This window comes from Oryctolagus cuniculus, chromosome 20, assembly GCF_051225735.1.
Source record: "Oryctolagus cuniculus isolate XC-2025 breed Fujian yellow rabbit chromosome 20, ASM5122573v1, whole genome shotgun sequence".
Classification (NCBI taxonomy): Eukaryota; Metazoa; Chordata; class Mammalia; order Lagomorpha; family Leporidae; genus Oryctolagus; species Oryctolagus cuniculus.
Genome location: NC_142886.1, coordinates 50,496,029 through 50,515,036, shown reverse-complemented (window position 1 = coordinate 50,515,036; position 19,008 = coordinate 50,496,029). Strand labels below are relative to the sequence as shown.

The 19,008-nt window shown below is 50.5% G+C and overlaps 1 protein-coding gene across 13 annotated transcripts in view; it reads right to left on the bottom strand.

Moving 5' to 3' along the window:
* TRAF3 (TNF receptor associated factor 3) overlaps positions 1-19,008 on the bottom strand; it is a 133,944-nt gene that overhangs the window by 34,154 nt on the left and 80,782 nt on the right. For 8 of the 13 annotated variants that reach the window (XM_051834870.3, XM_089322749.1, XM_089322750.1 and 5 more), the window contains 3 exons: positions 5,362-5,623; positions 3,640-3,691; positions 172-276 (listed from right to left, as the gene is read on the bottom strand). In XM_051834870.3, the coding sequence (XP_051690830.1) occupies positions 172-276; positions 3,640-3,691; positions 5,362-5,606 (402 nt within the window). In that variant the 5' untranslated portion in view covers positions 5,607-5,623. Of the gene's footprint in view, positions 1-171; positions 277-3,639; positions 3,692-5,361; positions 5,624-12,946; positions 13,203-19,008 lie in introns of all 13 variants that reach the window. The other 5 variants (XR_016226882.1, XM_051834867.3, XM_089322748.1 and 2 more) reach the window with 2 other exon arrangements.

The window sequence follows — 19,008 nt, the reverse complement described above, 5'->3', positions numbered from 1 at the left end:
AGATACAAACAGCACAGCACGTGGACCAGCAGCCTGTGTTCCGAAGCCACAGTTCGTGGCTGTGTTCCGAAGCACTAGCGTGGACGTGGCCTTCAGGTGCCATGTCACAGCTGGACAAAGTAAGGGGCTCATGTTCCTTGTGTCAAAGCCGCAGTGCCACGTGGGACCTACCAGCAGATGCCCCAGTGCCAACTGCTCCGCACAGCCTCTGCTCTCGTTCCGACAGCAGATCTGAAGGGCCAGAATCTCTCTCTTGCAGCAGTTGTCCTTGAACACCTGCAACGGAAAGGCACTTATTTTCGGGATTAACAGTTCTTAATCTACACATACTATTTTGAACAAGGCAAAACCACTTTAAAAGAGCATGAGAGCAACTCTCAAGTGGACCTCGGGAAGCATTAAGGACCATCTTAATTTCTGCAAGTAGAATGAAGGAGCCCCACTAAATGACACAATTTAAATTCTCTAACCTGAACTTGACCATCTTTGGTTAGATAAGCCAAAATAAAATGAATTATACTGAATAATTAAAGACCACTCTGTAACATCCAAACAGTTTCAATTAACCGATGTAATCTCAGGTCAAGGGAAGAGGAGGCCACTTCACATATGCACGCCTGGGACTTGCAGGAGCCAGCTACGGGGTGGGGGATGGTAGGGAGCAGGATCTCCCTGCAGAACGACTTGAGCAGGGCTTGGAAGCACCTCAACACAGCTCAGATGGCTTGCTAAGAGCAGACTGACTCCTGGAAGAGATCATATTCTGTGATGATTTATAAAACAATTATTTTGGTTTCTTCTCCTAAGGTTATGCTACTTATAACCCACTTCTTCATCACAACGGAACCACAGGCCTCCTGTAACAAAAACACTCCTTTAAACATATATCAGAAAAGTTAATCTAATAATGAAAATATTTTCCTTTGAAAATGAAAACCTTGCAGGTGTTAATTTTATTTTACCCTTAGAAACAAATACTCTTACTCTATCTAACAACACAGTCTACATCTTTGTCCTCAGGCATTTCTAAGACACTCCATCTGTTAATAACACCCACGGTGTAAGAGAAACCGGGAGTTAAACCTTCTGACCTCCACCAGTGCAAAAAACAGAATCAACAACAGTTAAGAATTAAAAATAAACTAAGATGGAGTAAAATCCAATCCTTTATAAACATGATTTTTTAAAAAGTCATGACTTGGGGCCGGCCCTGTGGCACAGCAGGTTAATGCCCTGGCCTACAGCACCAGCATCCCATATGGGCACCAGTTCTAGTCTCGGCTGCTCCTCTTCCGATTCTCAATCTGATTCCGATTGGCCTGGGAAAGCAGTGGAAGATGGCCCATGTCCTTGGAACCCTGCACCCATGTGGGAGACCCGGAAGAAGCTCCTGGCTCCTGGCTCCGGATTGGTGCAGCTCCGGCCATTGCGGCCATCTGGGGAGTGAAGCAGTAGATGGAGAACAACCTCTCTGTCTCTACCTCTCTCTCTAATTCTTTCAAATAAATAAAATAAATCTTTAAAAAAATAAAAAATAAAAAGTCATGACTTAAGATACATAGTATCAACAGAATAGGTATTTTTAACTAGGAATGAATGAGCTTCCTTTCTCCTTAAATCACCTGAGTTTAGCCTTACAGATAAAAAACACAGACCCAACATCCAGCCCCCATACCCCACACCCCAGTATAACAAGAGCAAAGCAGTCAGAGAGAAAGGCCCTGGATTATTTATTCCAACCACTCCTTTAACACACACGAGGAGCCGGAGCAACAGCAGCCGAGCAGACCAGGCCTCCAGGCACCCAGCCGGCTCTGCTCCTTCTCTCTCATGATAGTCAGCAACCTTTTTCCTTTCCCTTCGGCTATTAATGTCATTGAGAAATAGGGGCTGGTGCTGTGGCGCAGCGGGTTAACGCCCTGCCTGAAGAGCCGGCATCCCATATGGGCGCCAGTTCTAGTCCCGGCTGTTCCTCTTCTAATCCAGCTCTCTGCTATGGCCTGGGAAAGCAGTACAAGATGGCCTAAGTCCTTGGGCCCCTGCCCCATGAGGGAGGCCTGGAAGAAGCTCCTGGCTCCTGGCTTCAGATCAGCGCAGCTCTGGCTGTTGCAGCCATCTGGGGAGTGAACCAGCAGATGGAAGACCTCTCTCTCTGTCTCTACCTCTCTCTGTAACTCTTTCAAATAAATACAATAAATCTTAAAAAAGAAATAGAGACAATAATTCTGAATAATTAACCAGAAACCCATTGGTTTCAACTGTCTCTCAGCTACATCAATTAGACACACGGGAACAAGGTAGTTGCTTATAGTATTTGGACAAGGAGTAGAGTTGAGTGACCTGGTATTCTTAGCCCTAACTCACCCAAGCCTTTAGCAGAAGGTCAGTGTTAAACAACAGGCACACTGGCCGGCGCCACAGCTCACTTGGCTAATCCTCCGCCTGTGGTGCCAGCACCCTGGGTTCTAGTCCCGATGGGGCACTGGATTCTGTCCCGGTTGCCCCTCTTCCAGGCCAGCTCTCTGCTGTGGCCCGGGAGGGCAGTGGAGGATGGCCCAAGTGCTTGGGCCCTGCACCCCATGGGAGACCAGGAGGAAGCACCTGGCTCCTGCCTTCGGATCGGTGCAGCGCGCCGGCCGTAGAGGCCATTTGGGGGGTGAACCAACGGATGGAAGACCTTTCTCTCTGTCTCTCTCACTGTCTAACTCTGCCTGTTAAAATAAATAAATAAACAAACAAACCAACAAACAGGCACATGGTCTCAGACCTTCCAGAGCAGGTTCTGTCAGCAGTACAAGGACACCTACACCCAGCAGCCCTCCACCCGGCATCCGCCTGGGTTGCCCCAACAGCCCAGCGAGCGCAAAGCCCTGCACAGGCAAACCCCGGAGCAGGCTTCACTGCGCAGCCTAGCGACCTCCATCTAAAGCTTGCTAGGCTCGTCGTCAGACGGCAGAACCACGCATGCTTTTATTGAGATCTTAAGCACTGAGGATGCACTGTTTCAAACTCCGAGTGCACCCAGTAGGGTTTAGTGGCACATGGATGACCACCTGTCAGAGAGGTCATGGAGGGATCGGGCCCAGCAGGGAGTCTGGCAAGGCAAGCCCGGATAGTCCTTTGTGCTCAGTGTGCAGTGACACCCATGGGCTCTGGCTGACACCCAGCACCGTGTGAGGAGACAATGGGCTGTCTCACGTCAGATGACCACAACACACTGCGGGCAGCAGGGGAGCAAATCCAAATGAGCTCATCAGACGAGCAGGAGTTCAAAGGTAAAATCTGAAGCGTCAGGGATAAGCTGTCTGGGCTGGACAGCCAGGGGACAGCCGTGACTGCAGACACGGGGATTTTACTCACAGGGCCTCAGCCGGGCCACCTCACCCTTGCCTCCAGGAGCCTTAGCAGCTGATGCCAGCACTGTCATGGACCTCCTGAAGCCCACACAGCTGGGAAGCAGCCAACAGCTCTGACCGCCATCTGTCCTGGTGCCTACACCACATGGTACCCAGCCTTGTAGGAGCTGCCACAGCAGTGGTCAAACTGAGGCAGAACTGGGTGCCAGTGCATGCACTGCAAGCCCCGTGAAAAGATGAGCCCAGCACCAGACCACACGATGAATCAGAAACCCAAGAATACCTTGTCTTTCACAATGCTTTCTTGACACGCGGTACATTTCGGACTTGAGGAGCTGAAGGGAGACACAACAATTCGTTAGCGTGGAAGTGGCTTTTGCACTCACTGTGCACAGGGCTCTGCATTCCAGCCAGGCGCTCTCCAGGACCAGAGCCCCCGGCAGCGTTTGAGCTGAGTTCAAATGTGAAGCCACAGGAGAAAAGAGATGACTTTCTTAAATGCTGATTTCCCAAAAGGAACTTACTAAGTAGAACGCCAGCTCAGTGCCCCAGTAAAGCCTTTTCAAAGAACATGAAAGTCAAGTCTGATTTCAGAACCACACTGGCTCTCTGTGGAGCAGCTCTTCAGCGCCGGCACCTGCGGCTTGCCGGGGCTGCTTCACAGGCTCCTGCTTTCTAAGAGTATTCAGCACACTCTCCACACAGATCGTCTCCACCGAACTGGAAGGCCAGTGCCCACTGCATGGGAGGCAGCCCCTCCCCAGTGGCCCACCCACCTGTAGGCCTTTTCTGGGCAGAGGGGCAGGGCAATCAGGTGCTAAGTTCACCAAGTCATCACTAGGCTCAACTCAAGAGTCATCGTGGCAGGGCCAGTGCTGTGGCGAGGCGGGTACAGCTGCTGTCTGCAGGGCTGGCATCCCATATGGGTACCAGTTTGAGTCCCTGCTGCTCCACTTCCTATCTAGGTCTCTGCTGTGGCCTGGGAAAGCAGTAGAAGATGGCCCAAGTCCTGGGGCCCCTGCACACCCGTGGGAGACCCGGAAGAAGCTCCTGGCTGCTGGCTTCAGATCGGCGCAGCTCTGGCCATTGTGGCCAACTGGGGAGTGAACCAGTGGATGGGAGACCTTTCCCTCTCTCTCTGCCTCTTCCTTTTCTCTGTGTAACTCTGACTTCCAAATTAATCAATCAAAGAAAAAAAAAAAGAGTCATCGTACCTCTAAGCAGGCCAAAGAGAGTGGACGGTTTGGGATATGTGGCAAGACTGGCTGTGTTGGGGGTTGGGGCAGGCACTGAGAGGAGAGTGACAAGGAGGGAGGCTGGGTGCTGCGCCTGCCAGAGGGTCTCTGGGCAGCCCAGGCGCAAGTGGTAAACTGGAAGGAGTTGGGCAACTCTTCCCTGGTGATGTGCCCTAGGGCCACAAGAAGCTTGAGGCGTGTCTGCTACCCCTACTGCCCAGGGTGGCATCCAGAAAACGGACAGCAGCTGTGAGACGGAGGAAGCTGCTTCTTGCCGCTGCTGGACTGTAAGCGCTAGCCTCCCCGGTGGGCTGCACGGCAGCACTGACACGGCTCAAAAGCGCAGGCAGAGGTAAGTGCACAGACGGAGTTACTGCTCGGGCGTGGCACGCCTGCACGCCTGCACGCCAGAGTCTGGAACTTCGACAGCGCCGTCTCAATGGCTGCTCCTCCATCCCCTCCACAGAACCAGCAGCTGCTTGAGCAAACCACAACAAGAGACGGAGGCTGCAGACAGAGGAGCTGATGCCAGCAGGGAGCCCTCGGAGGACGGGGGCTGGGCAGGGACAAAGGCCTACACAGACCTCAGCAAGCGCAGATGCGGATTTCACGGAGGCGCCCGAAGCTGCACAAGCCGGGCCCTCCTCCAGGGTGAGTAAAACCGTCAGAGGTTTATTTTGTTGGGAAACAAACAAATGGGTGAGGAGAGGAGCTAGGCCAGGCACAAGCAGGCTAAGCAAGGGCTGCCCACTGGGCCATACAGCACCCACCTCAACAGGGCAGCCATGCAGCTCTCACAGAACCGGTGCCCACACTCGGTCTGCTTCGGGTTGCACAGCACCAGGCGGCACTTCTCACACTTGTACTTGTCCTCCACAGTCTTCACAAACTTCTCCTTGTAGCCTCCCTGCTCAGGGGCGAAAACAGCTGTCCCAGCGCCCCGGTCAGGGTGCAGCTTCAGCGGTGGGTTTGCCTGCACTGTGCCAGGGGAGTCCATCTTTTTACTTGACTCCATTTTAGTAAAGACAAGTTCTGCCAGGAATAAAAAAAAAAAGGCAAAAAAACAGATAAGTAAGTAGTGTGTCATCCCATCATCCTATCCAAGGGAAAAACAGCCATGGAAAAGCAACAGTGCTGGGGCGTGGTAGGTGATGTGATGCTTGTGACACTGGCATCACATATGGGCACCAGTTCGAGTCCAGGCTACCCCACTTCTCATCCCGCTCCCTGCTGAAGTGCCAGGAAAGCAGCGGAGGATGGCCCAAGCGCTCGGGCTCCTGCCACTCACGTGAGAGACCCAAATGAAGCTTCAGCCTGGCCCAGCCCCTACTGTTGGGACCATTTGGGGAGTGAGCCAGTAGACAGAAGATCTCTGAGTCTCTCTCTGTAACTCTGCCTTTAAAATAAATAAAACAATACTTCAAAAAAAAAAAAAAAAAACCAAAAAGTATCTGAGAGATGTAGTTTTATTTTTTAAAGATTTACTTGTTTAATTGAGAGGCAGACATACAGAGGGAGGGAGAGACAGAGAAAGAGGTCTTCCATCCACTGGTTCACTCCCCAAATAGTCACAATGGCAGGAGCTGGGCCAATCCAAAGTCAGGAGCTTCTTCCAGGTCTCCCATGTGGGTGCAGGAGCCAAGCTCTCGAGCCATCTTGCACTGTTTTCCCATGCACATTAGCAGGGAGCTGGGTTGGAAGTGGAGTAGTTAACGCTACCTACATGGGAGACCTGGATTGCTGTTAGCCGTTGGCTTAACCACCATGCCAAACACATGCCAAACATAATAATTTTATGCTAAGAAAACACATTTTAGGGGCCAGCGCTATGGCGTAGCTACTAAAACCACCGCCTGCAGTGCCATACGGGTACCACCGGTTTGTGTCCCGGCTGCTCCACTTCCAATCCAGCTCTCTGCTATGGCCTGGGAAAGCAGTGGAGGATGGCCCAGGTGCTTGGACCCCTGTACCCACATGAGAGACCAGGAGGAGGCTCCAGACTCCTGGCTTCAGATAGGCCCAGCTCCAGCTGTTGCAGCCATTTGGGGAGTGAACCAGCGAATGGAACACCTCTCTCTCTCTGGATTTCTGCCTTTCAAATAAATAAATAAATCTTAAAAAAAGAAAGAAAGAAAAAGCAAGCACATTTTGGACACCGGACAGTGTTAAGAGGAACGCGTACACTTTGAACCTTCCTGGGAGCGTGTGTGCTCAGCCCTCCGTGCCCTTCTCTACAAGGCAGCTCCACTACGCCAGTGCATGCACGCCTCCGCCACCTTGGGGCTCAGCCTGCACAGCACAGCCAGCCAGTGAGGAAGGGAGGGGCCAAGCAGGGAGGCAGGCTTCCCCCCTCCGCAGCAGCACATCTGGTCAACAGGCAGGGCAGGGCTCTTTCCAAGCTCACAGGCTTCCTCAAGAACACTTGCTGTTTGCCCAATTCATCTGTTTTTGTGACTGTACTTACAAGGTCCTAGGCCTCGACCCGAGACCCCGCCTTTTTTCCTCAGTGTGAGACTCAGCACGGTGAGCCAGGCTGCAAACCCTACGCCCTCAACCCAGGGCCGGCGGAGCCAGGGCCAGCTCCTTCTGAGCCCTGTGCTTGCACTGTGTTTTGCTGCCTTTTTCAGGCTGATAGAAATGAACATTTCCAGGCTAGGGATGTATAAAAAACCGAACGCCGGCAGCAGAACATCTGACAGATTAATGAACGGGTGTTCTATTACACTTGGGCTAGCTTTGATAAAATAGAACACTGCTGGGAGCCTTGTGAGAAATTAATTTATTTGTGAAAACAACAAAGTTTTCAAAATGACCTCAGGAGGTCAGAGACTCTGCCTGCCAAAGCGCCAGTCAAAGCCCTGCTCCTGAAGACCTGCTGAGCCGTGCCCAAGCAGGAAGGCAGCCAGCACTGCCCTTGCCTGTCAGACGAGGGTGGCCAGGGCCATCTCCCTCTGCTCCCCGCACTGGCCGTGTGCTTCCTCAGGGGTCGAAGTGGCCCACAGCCCTGGCCACTGTGCTGCCGGTGCTGCCCCAGGCAGGCAGGCCTCCCTCACCTCTGTGCTTTCCCACAGCACTGCCTGCCTCTCAGCACACACACCACCTGTCCCTCCCGCTCCTCCACAGAACATAGCCCCAGCTACTCAAACCAGTGCCTGACCAGTAGAAGGTACCTAGGAAGGGGAGGTCCCCGTCTCTCACACCAAACTGTATCTTTGGGACAAAATGACTTCCAGAAGCAGGAAACCCTCACAGCCTCATGCCTCGAGGAGCCTGCTGAGAGTGAAAGCCACCCAGAGCTTAGTTAGCACTGCACCCTGCAGGACACAGCTTCAAGTCCTTGTTTTCATGGCAGCCTTGTCCCGAAAGGCACAGGAAACCCCAGGTCAGCAGGTTTGTCAGGGCTTCACCCTGCACACGTGGGCATCTCATGAAGGGGCCACTGGGGGCCTCTCACACAGCTGGCCAGGATCCCCCACATCCTGTCCCAGTGTGGCCTGTCCGTCATGGCACCGACACAGCAGGAACAAGAGAAGCAGCAGCCCCCCTCTTCCCAGCACAGGGAGGGAAAACCAGTGCACAAAACCACCCAACACCCAGAGCAGGCCACTCGGGGGCAGAAAGTCAACTTGTGGTTTCAGGGCTGGGGACTGGGGAGGAGTGCTGCTGATGGGTACCGCCTTTCTGCTGGGTGACGAGAATGCTCTGGAACACAGTGGTGACAGCCACACACCTCTGTGAACAGCCAAATAACCAAAAAATTGTATCTGTAAATGAGTAAACTTATAGTATGCAAATTACATCTCAATTAAAAACCTAAGGGGGGGCAGCACCATGGCGCAGTAGGTTGATCCTCCGTCTGCAGCACCGGCATCCCATATGGGCACGGTTCTAGTCCCAGCTGCTCCTCTTCCCATCCAGCTCTCTGCTGTGGCCTGGGAAAGCAGCATAAGATGGCCCAAGTGCTTGGGCCCTGCACCCACGTGGGAGACCCGGAAGAAGCTCCTGGCTCCTGGCTTCGGATCGGTGTAGCTCCGGCCGTTGTGGCCATGTGGGGAGTGAACCAACAGAAGGAAGATCTTCCTGTCTCTCCCTCTCACTGTCTGTAACTCTCTCTCTCAAATAAATAAATAAAATTTTTAAAACAACAACAGCAAAGGGGCCGGTGCTGTGGCGTAGCAGGTAAAGCCACAGCCTGCAGTGCCGGCATTCCAAATGGGTGCTGGTTCAAGTCTCAGCTGCTCCACTTCCAGTCTCACTCCTGCTGTGGCCTGGGAAGCAGTGGAAGATGCCCAAGTGCTTGGAGCCCTGCACCCACGTGGGAGACCAGGAATCAGCTCCTGGCTCCTGGCTTTGGCCTGGCCCAGCTCTGGCTGATGCACCCATTTAGGGAGTGAACCAGTGGATGGAAAGACCTCTCTCTCATTCTGTCTCTCCCTCTATCTCTCTAACTCTGCCTTTAAATAAATAAATACATGAAACTTGTATACCTTAAATAAAATTTAAAAAAAGAAAAAAAATAAATTTCCACATTTAAAAAAACTTAAAAAATATTAAAACTTAAGCAAATCTTATACAACGTGACTGTTTAGAAGATTCCATTAGAGGCTGCCATTGCAGTGCACTGGTCTGCTATATAAGGGCTAGTTCAAGTCACTGATGCTCAACTTCTGATTCAGTTCCTTGCGAATGTACCTGGGAAAAGCAGAAGCTGGCCCAAGTGCTTGGGCCCTGCACCCAAGAGCTTTCTGTCTCTTCTTTCTCTGTAATTCTGCTTTTCAAATAAATAAAATCTTTTATTTTTTTAGAAAGCTTCGATTTAATAAATACAAATTTAACAGGTACAGCTTTAGGAATACAGCAGCTTTTCCCCCATATTTGTCCTCCCACCCCCACTTCCGTCCCACCTCCTACTCCCTCTCCCATCTCATTCTTCATTAAGATCCATTTTTAATTATCTTTACATACAGAAGACCAATTCTACACTAAGTAAAGATTTTAACAGTCTGCACCCACACAGACACACGAAGTATAAAGCACTGTTTGAAGACAAGTTTTACCACCCACCTGTGTGCTTCTACCTGAGCCCACCCTTGTCTCTCTCCAGTCAACAACAGCCTGAACTTTGTGCCATAATGCTCCTGCTAGCATATCCGTGAGTACCTCAAAAAGTGTTTGAAAAATGGAATTAGCAGCCAGCGCTGTGGTGCAGTGGGTAGAGCTGCAGCCTGCAACTCTGGATCTTGTATGGGCACCGGTTTGTGTCTGGGATGCTCCACTTCCAATCCAGCTCACTGCTAATGGCCTTAGGATAGAAGGGAAGACGGCCCAAGTGCTTGAGCCCCTGCTACCCACGTGGGAGACCTGGAAGCTCCTGGCCTTTGGCTAGCCCAGCTCTGCTGTTGCAGCTACCTGAGGAGTGAACCAACAGATGAAAGATCTGTCCCTCTCTCTGTCTCTCCCTCTCTCTTTGTAATTCTTTCAAATCAATAAACTTAAAAAAAGAAAAATGCAATTAAAAGTTTATTTTGCTGCAAAATATTACTAAAATTCATACATACTGAGAGGTCTTAAGTTCATGAAAATGCTACTATGAAAAACCTATGCATGGTTTTCAAAATGTTTGCACAAAATAAAATTGATTTCATCTTCCCATGAATATTCTGAAGTACCTTCAGTTCTTTTCTGTTCATTTTCACTTTTAATTAACACATGATTACATATATTTATAGGATACAGTATGATATTTTGCTATGTTCAAACAGCATGTAATAATCAAATCAGTGTACTTAGCATTTCCAGCACCTTAAACATTCATCATTTCAGGTGATGGGAACATTCAAAATCCCCTTCCAACTCTTCTGAGACACACAGTGACTTGGTAATGACAGTCACCACTGCCGTAGACCACCAGAACGCGTCTCTGCTCACTACAGCGTTTAGTAACGCGTCCATCTTCTTGCCACACTTCACCCCTGGTTTTCTTCAATAACATTCTCCTGCCTCATCTTGAGCTTCATAAAGCATCGTGCTGATGAGACAAGGACATGAGCAGAAGCCGCCTTAGGTTTCTTGTCACCCCGCCTTCTTTCAAGAGATCCGTCTGTCTCACACCCCGTTTTGGTCTCCATTCCACCCCCTGCATTCTTCCCCAGGGTTGGAAGCCAGTGTGCCAAACGCGGAAGAACCAGTACAGAGAAACTCCTCTCTGCCTACTGCCCCCCCAACCGAGCCCACCTAAGATACAAGAGGTCCTAGCCTGCTGGGGTCGAGGCCTCTGCCACGTGTTCAGTCTATGAACATGACGGCAGTTGGCTGACCTCTGCGGATTTATTTTCTCTGAATAAATTCGGTCTGGCTGCAAGTTCGTATTCTGTCTCCTTTCTGTTCTGCAACTCTTTTCCTAACATTTTTTTGCACCCAGTGTGAGGAGTCACCAATCTGCTCCACTTTTTCTTAAAGATTTATTTATTTATTTATTGTTTGAAAGGCAGAGTTACACAGAGAGAGGAGAGGCAGAGAGAGAGAGAGGTCTTCCATCTGCTGGTTCACTCCCCAGTTGGCTGCAATGGCCAGAGCTGCACCAATCTGAAGCCAGGAGCCAGGAGCTTCTTCCAGGTCTCACAAGCAGGTGCAGGGGCCCAAGCACTGGGCCTTCTTTTATTGCTTTCCCGGGCCATAGCAGAGAGTTGGATAGGAAGTGGAGCAGCCGGGACTTGAACCAGTGCCCATATGGGAGGCCGGCACTGCAGCCAACAGTTTAACCCGCTACACCACACTGCTGGCCTCTGCTCCTCTTTTTCTAATAGCGCCATACACGCTCTTCTGCCAGCAGCATCGTGAGTGCCCATCCGCCCAGGCAAACACATCTGACTCACTGTTTACTGCAGTAGTAACGATGAACACACCCACCCTCTTCACACAGCTTCCAGTTTTCGTGATCACGAACAGACTGCTCTGAATGCATGGGCACATCTCTGGGCATCTGCCCAAGTCTCTCTAGGGTACATGCCCGAGATGAGGGTGTCAGGGATTTGAAAACTACAGCCTATGGGTCAAATCTAGCCAGCAGCTACTTTAAAAGGTTGTAAAGACAGGGTAGCATTATGGGGTAGCAGGTAAAGCTGTGACCTGTAATGCCAGCATCCCATATGGGTGCTGCTTCATGTTGTGGCTGCTTTACTTCTTATCCAGCTGGTTAACAGCCTGGGAAAAGCAGCGGAAAATGGCCCAAGTGCTTGGGCCGTTGCCACCCACATGGGAGACACGGATGAAGCTCCTGGCTTCTGGTTTCAGCCCGGCCAGTCCTGGCTGTTGCAGCCATCTGGAGAGTGAACCAGCAGATGGAATATCTCTGTCTCTGTTTCTCCCTCTAACCCTGACTTTCAAAATAAAGGAATCTGTAAAACAAAGAAACAAACAAAAAAGGTTGTAAAGACAAACAGAATAAAATGTACATGACACACAGCGTGTGGACCCAGTTTGTAACTTTCAGCCTCCTGTCCTTACAAGAGTTTGCAGGGGTGGGCATCCGGCCTCACAGGTAGGACATGTGGGTCCCACACTGGAGTACCTGGTTTGACACTTGGCTTTGGCTCCTTATCCCACTTTCCTGATAGTGCAGACCCTGGAGAAGCATCAGCGAAGGCCCAGGCAGCTGAGTCCCTGCCACCCACTTGGGAGACCTGGATTAAGTTCCTGGTTCCTGGCTTTGGCCCAGCCCAGTAATATCTGTTGCAGGCATTTGGGGGAGTGAACCAGTGAATGGGAACTCTCTGCCTCTCAAATTAAAAAAAAAATTTTAATTAAGTTTAAAAAAAAAACGTTTTGTACCCATTGTGCTACAGTCCACACCTGGAGTTCAGAGGACTCGCCAATGCAGTTGTGCAAGTGGGCAAGTGCCAGAGGGCAGGTAACCAGGAGCACGCCCCAGGAGCCTGAGCACTTCTTTAATCCACACCTCACCAACACCCGAATCTCTGCTAAGCCTACAGGTATAGTGGTCTTTTCCTTTTCTTATATAAATACTTGGGAAGTTTGTCCTTTGTTATCCTCCTGTTAAATGCCTGATTGTGTCTCCTTATTCTTCAAGCAAACTAGTGTCTTGTACAACACTGGTAGGAATTCTTACTATACTCGTATTTTGATTGTTAATCTGTTATATGTGTTTTAAATGTCTTATCTCAATTCATAGCTTGAGTTTAACATTGTTTACAGTGTCTATTAATGAAGAGAGGTCTTAATTTTTATATAGTAGAATTTACCCCATCTTGAACTTCCCAAATGTTCAATTAGTTTGCGGATGGTGGTGATCAAAGGGGTCACTCATGGGCAGGCATCTGGCACAATGAAGATCACCTGTGACATCTGCATCCTCTGAAGAATGGCTGTGTTCAAGTTCCGACTTTACTCCCAGTTCCAGCTTCTTGCTAATGTGCACCCCGAGGGGCAGTGGCTGATGCTTCAAGTTGTTGGATCTCTGCCATCCTTGTGGGAGACCTGGACTGAGTTCCTGACTTGTGGTTTCAGCTTGGACCGGCCCTATCTGTTGAGGGCATTTGGGGAGCGAACAAGAGCATAGGAGATCTCTATCTTGCAAATAAAATAAGTTTTTCTAAAAGATAAAACAAAAGAGACAGTCCCAGTATATATAGAAAAACAGCCATTCTAATACTATCACAGAATTTGCTCATATGAGACTAGCAAATGGGGTGGGACCTGTGGTACAGTCTGTTGAGCCACTGTTGAGGAAACTGTCTTCCCCTATGGCAATGCTGGTGCCAATACTGGCTGCTCCGTTTCCAATTCAGCTTCCCACCAATGTGTCATGGCAGCAGCAGGTGACGGCTCAAGTGCGTGGGCCCCTGCATGAGAACCCGGATGACGCTGCAGGCCCCTGGTTTCAGCCTGACCCAGCACTGGCTGTGGCAGGCACTGCAGAGTGAACCAGCTGATGGAAAACTGCTCCCTCTCTCAAGTAGATGAAAATAAATTTTAAAAATAAACATTTTATTTATTTATTTATTTTTTTTTGACAGGCAGAGTGGACAGTGAGAGAGAGAGACAGAGAGAAAGGTCTTCCTTTTGCCGTTGGTTCACCCTCCAATGGCCGTCGCGGCCAGCGCACTGCAGCCGGCGCACCGCGCTGATCCGATGGCAGGAGCCAGGAGCCAGGTGCTTTTCCTGGTCTCCCATGGGGTGCAGGGCCCAAGCACTTGGGCCATCCTCCACTGCACTCCCTGGCCACAGCAGAGGGCTGGCCTGGAAGAGGGGCGACCGGGACTAGAACCCAGTGTGCCGGCGCCGCTAGGCGGAGGATTAGCCTAGTGAGCTGCGGCGCCGGCCAAATTTTAAAAATAAACATTTTTAACAAGACTAGAAAATGAGTACTAACTATGTCAAATTGCCTAGCATGGCTCAAAGAAGATATTCTTCTAAAAACAAAAGCCTACTCAAGCATGAATGACACAGACCCTGAGCCGGACCCAGTAAGCAGTCTGCATCGGTGAGATGGCCCTATGGGCCATGGCTGGCTCCAGGGAAGCAGAAGATGGACCACCTCAACAGATATCAGCAGACAGGATGGAGGTGCACCGTCTCAGAGTTAGGTCAATCCTAGACCCCATAGGCCATCGGCTGCCACTAAGACAGGAAGTCTAGGAATCAGCAACTACCTCCAACTACCTGGACAAAAGGATGCTCACCCACCATATCCCAAGAAAATAGGAGTTTTGGATTTAGGAAAACCACTGGAGACAAATTTCTCACAACCAACTCAGAGGTGACTGGACCAGCTATTCCTGATGCCGGACACTACCTTGGTATAACTATCACCTTAAGACGATGTGCACAGCCAGGAGGCTGGAGAAACCACTGAGGTGAAATTCGCTCCAGGATCCCTCCCACCTATGGAACAGGGAAGGCAACAACCTAAGATCACCCCAGGAAACAGCATTTCCAGCTGTAGGACAAGTTTGGAACAGCAGTTGAGAGGAAGGAAGCTTTTACTAACATGCCCTCAGCCCTACAGACACTGGGAATACTGACAATGGTCGTGCACTGGCTCTTTCGTGATATGTACCCTTATACCCATCCGAAATCTCTTCTGGAATCAGGTGACATGGACGTAAAGCAGGCAAACTCAGAATCAGTCACAATGTCAGAACACGGTAATAAGTGACACCAGCAAAAACAGCCGAGTCTGGAACTCCACTAGCCCATCCCTCAATATGTACAATGAAAAAACTGGCAAGCTGGCAGAATCAAATTCTTTTTTTGAACTCTGGAAACTAACCAAAAACTTGCAGCAATCAAAGAAATGCTTGATCAACAGAATCCACCTGAATCTCCAGCTCGGCTCCACCCAGGGCAGCACCAGGCTGCAATTCTGGCAGCAGTACTGGTACTGTGGGGGCAGGGTGGGTTTTGTATGCAAAGCACTGCAGCTATTTGTTCTAGCCCAGCTGGTGGTCCCTGGAAATTTGCTTCAAAGAGCTTGCCTTGGGGTTGGGGCCGTGGCTTAAGGGATTAAGCTACCGCCTACAGTGCCAGCATCCCAAATGGGTGCCAGTTCAAGTCCCCACTGCCCCACTTTCACTCCAGGACCCTGCTAACGTGCCTGGAAAAGCAGCAGCAGATGCCCCAAGTGCTTGGGCCCCCGCACCCATGTGGGAGACCAGGAAGAAGCTATGGGCTTCTGGCTTCATCCTGGCCCAGCCCTGGCTGTTGTGGCCACTTTTGGAACATACCAGTAGATGGAAGATCTCTCTCTCTCTCTCTCCCCTTCTCTCTCTCTATAACTGCCTTTCAAATAAATGAATAAATCTTGAAAAGAAAAAAAAAAGGTGGGGGGTACCTTTATCTCACCAGACTTGGACCTCTCCCCCTGCCAAGGTGGCTACCGGAGGTGAGAGGGTAGGGTACAGGAAACACACAGAGAAAAGTGTAGCAAGTGCTGCTGCCTGAGCCATGGGTAACACTGAGGCAAACACCAGCCTTAACAGCCTTACCAGCCTTACCAGCACGGCAGGGAAGCTGGACTCTGGCGGCTCTGGCGTACTCCCAGGACTCTAGAAGGCCACCCGAAGGCTCAGAGCAGGCTGAGTAGGTGCCTAGCATTCACCTCTAGCTGACCTTCAGGCTCTGGGTGAATTGCAGCTGAATGCTAAAGATCAAAGCCAACTGCCCAGCTGGGTGCTGAGGTAGCACCCACACACACGGACCCCATCGGAAAGTCTGGGAGATATTTTTGGTTCCAGGAACCTAAGGAATTCAGTGCCTCATCACGAGCTACATGGCTAACAGAACAGAGACTTCAGTGGGCACACAGGATGAAGAATACATGCTGCGGGCCGGCACTGTGGTGAAGCAGGCTACGCCTCTGTCTGAGCATTCCATATGGGCACCAGTTCGTGCCTCAGCTGCTCCTCTTCCAATCCAGCTCTCTGCTGTGGCCTGGGAAAGCAGTGGAAGATGACCCAAGTCCTTGGGCCCCTGCATCCACATGGGAGACCTAGAAGAAGCTCCTGGCTCCTGGCTTCAGATCGGCGCAGCTCTGGCCATTGCAGCCATTTGGGGAGTGAACTAGCGGATGGAAGACCTCTCTGTGTGTGTGTGTCTCTACCTCTCTCTGTAACTCTGCAGTGCCGGCATCCCACATGGATGTCGGTTCGAGTCCCAGCTGCTATTCTTCCAATCTAGCTCTCTGCTGTGGCCTGGGAAAACAGCAGAAGATGGCCCAAGTCCTTGGCACCCCTGCACTCCCACCCATGTGGGAGACCTGGAAGAAGCTCCTGGCTCCTGGCTTAGAATCAGCGTAGCTCTGGGCATTGAGGCCATCTGGGGAGTAAACCAGTGGATGGAAGACCTTTCTCTCTCTTTCTGCCTCTCTCTTCTGTGTGTAACTCTTTCAGATAAATAAATAAATCCTTAAAAACTAATATTTTTTAAAAGAAACAAGCAAGAAATATACAAAGTTACATCTTTGGAACTTCCCAATAAGAGAATGGTCAAAAAAAATAAATTAAAAAACAAAAAACAAAAAACAAAAAACCCGAGACTGATGCTGTGGCATACTAGGCTAAGCCTCTGCCAGCAGTGAGGGCATCCCACATGGGCGGCAGTTCCTGTCCTGGCTGTTCCTCTTCTGATCCAGCTCTCTGCTTACAGCCTGGGAAGGCAGCAGAGGCCCACATAGGAAGCCAGGCTCCTAGCTTCGGATTGGCTCAGCTCTAGCTGTTGGTTTGGGATGGAGGATCCCTCTCTCTCTCTGTCTCTCCCTCTCTCTGTCTGTAACTGTACCTTTCAAATAAAAAAGATCTTTAAAAAAAAGATTAGATTTCTTAATTTCAATATAAATATCTTTATTTTGCTTGCTTATAAATGGGCAGAAAAATAGTTAAATTCTCCCTCTGGGGGCCAGCAGGTTAAGCAGCAGTCTGCAGTGCCGGCATCCCTAGGGGCACCAGTTTGAGTCCTGACTGCTCCACTTCCAATCCAGCTCCCTGCTAACGTGAAAGCAGAAGACAGCCCACCCTGCACCCACGTGGGAAACCTGGAGTTAGTGCCTGGCTCCTGGCTTTGGCCTAGCCCAGCCCCAGCTGTTGAGGCCATTTGGAGAGTGAACCAGCAGATAGAAGATCTTTCTCCCTGTCTCTCCTTCTCTCTCCTGTAACTCTTTCAAATAAATAAGTAAATTTATAAGGAAAAAAATTCTACCCTTACCCTAAAATCTAGATGTGGGAATTACAAGTTAATGAAATTCTATAATAATTATTGTGTTGCTAAAGAAAAATTATGTAAATTCAGTCAAATGCATTAAAGATGTTTTTTTGAGGCAACTTTTAGGGACTTGCCAACTAATGCTTAATAACCTGATTTAAGGAAGTGTGGATGGGAACCTGAGGCCACTGCCAATGCCTCACCTCCGTTCTTACGGAGCATCTCATGTGGAGAGAAAACATTGCTTCCACCCACACCGATCAGGAACAGTAGAGTGCAGGAAATCATACTGAAGAGGAACCACGCACCGAGCCACTGTGCCTGTCACACCTGGAGAGGAGCTGAGACCAGACCCTACCAGAGCGGTCTGCAGCTGGCACCCTGGGCAGTGCCCGGTGAGCCTAGTCCCAGACCTCTGGTTCCGCAGCTCTCCTCGTTCAGCAGAATTACTGTTCCAACACACTACTTAGCAGTTGCTGCACTTTCAGGCATGAACTCATTGTATTTTGAGGCTTTACTTTACCCAAATGATGACTTGAGAGCACCTGGCTCGCACCTGAGGCAAAGCTAAACTTAGAAACGCAGCAAGAGCCGGACGAGGCCTCTCACTTTCCTCTGCCTCCATCACTGAGGGTTTAGTGCGTGCTCCCTACTGTGCGACTCTGGCTGAGTTGCACTTTAACTGGAGCTTAGAAACTGGAAACAAAAGGACGTCTGCAGACTACAGGGTGTTCCAAGAACTGGAAAGCCCGGGGAAAACCAAACGAGGGAGCAGCCGATAAACAAAGAACACGATTCCTGCCAGCAAGAAAGTATTAAACCTGACACACAGCTCAACATCAAGTCCACAGCACGCCAAGAGGGAGAAGGGAGATGCTCACAGCGGGTGTGCCCTCCTGGTAAGAAGCTTTCTGGAAACCCACACTGAATGCAAACTCAGCACGCTGACTCCTGGTAATACCTGCTGCCAAACGCTGCCCTGGGGAGGGGGCAGGTACCCAACACAGTGCGAGAATACTGAGGAGGAGAGACGAGACTCTTCCAAGGAGGCAGCCCCTGAGGGGAGGGAGCGATGCACAGACCATCCTGCCTGCCCATGCAAGCAGTGGAAAAGAACCTGACTGAACCACATTGTGAACCATGGGCTTAAAATCCTCAGGAAAGTGACAGCCACGTGCAGCCCCACGTTGCCAATATGCCTGGACTTCCACGGCTGTGGCTGTTGAGAAGCGTTACCTAGATCCTCACTGCGAGCAAAGTGCCTCTCCCGCTCCGGGCCAGTGGTGCTGCGTGGAAGGGGGCGGGGGCAGGGGGCAGGGAGAGCGCTGAGGCCTGGCTGCTCTTACTCCATCAAGGAGCAGCCGCATCTTTCCAGGTGGAGGCTACCTGGGGCCACACCTATTTATCATTTTATTTACTTTCATTTTGTTGAAAGGGAGAGAGAGATCTTCCATCCATTGGTTCACTCCCCAAATACCCACAACAGCTAGGCCTGGGCCAGGCCAAAACCAGGGACCTGGAGTTCAGTCCAGGTCTCCCGTGTGGGTGGCAGTAACCCAGCTGCTTGAGCCCTCATCTGCTGACTCCCAGTGTACACATTCGCAAGAAGCTGCAATTGCAAGGAGAGCCAGGACTCGAACCCAGGCATTCCCATGAGGGATTGTGAAAATTCCAAGGGGCGGTGCCGGCGCCATGGCTCA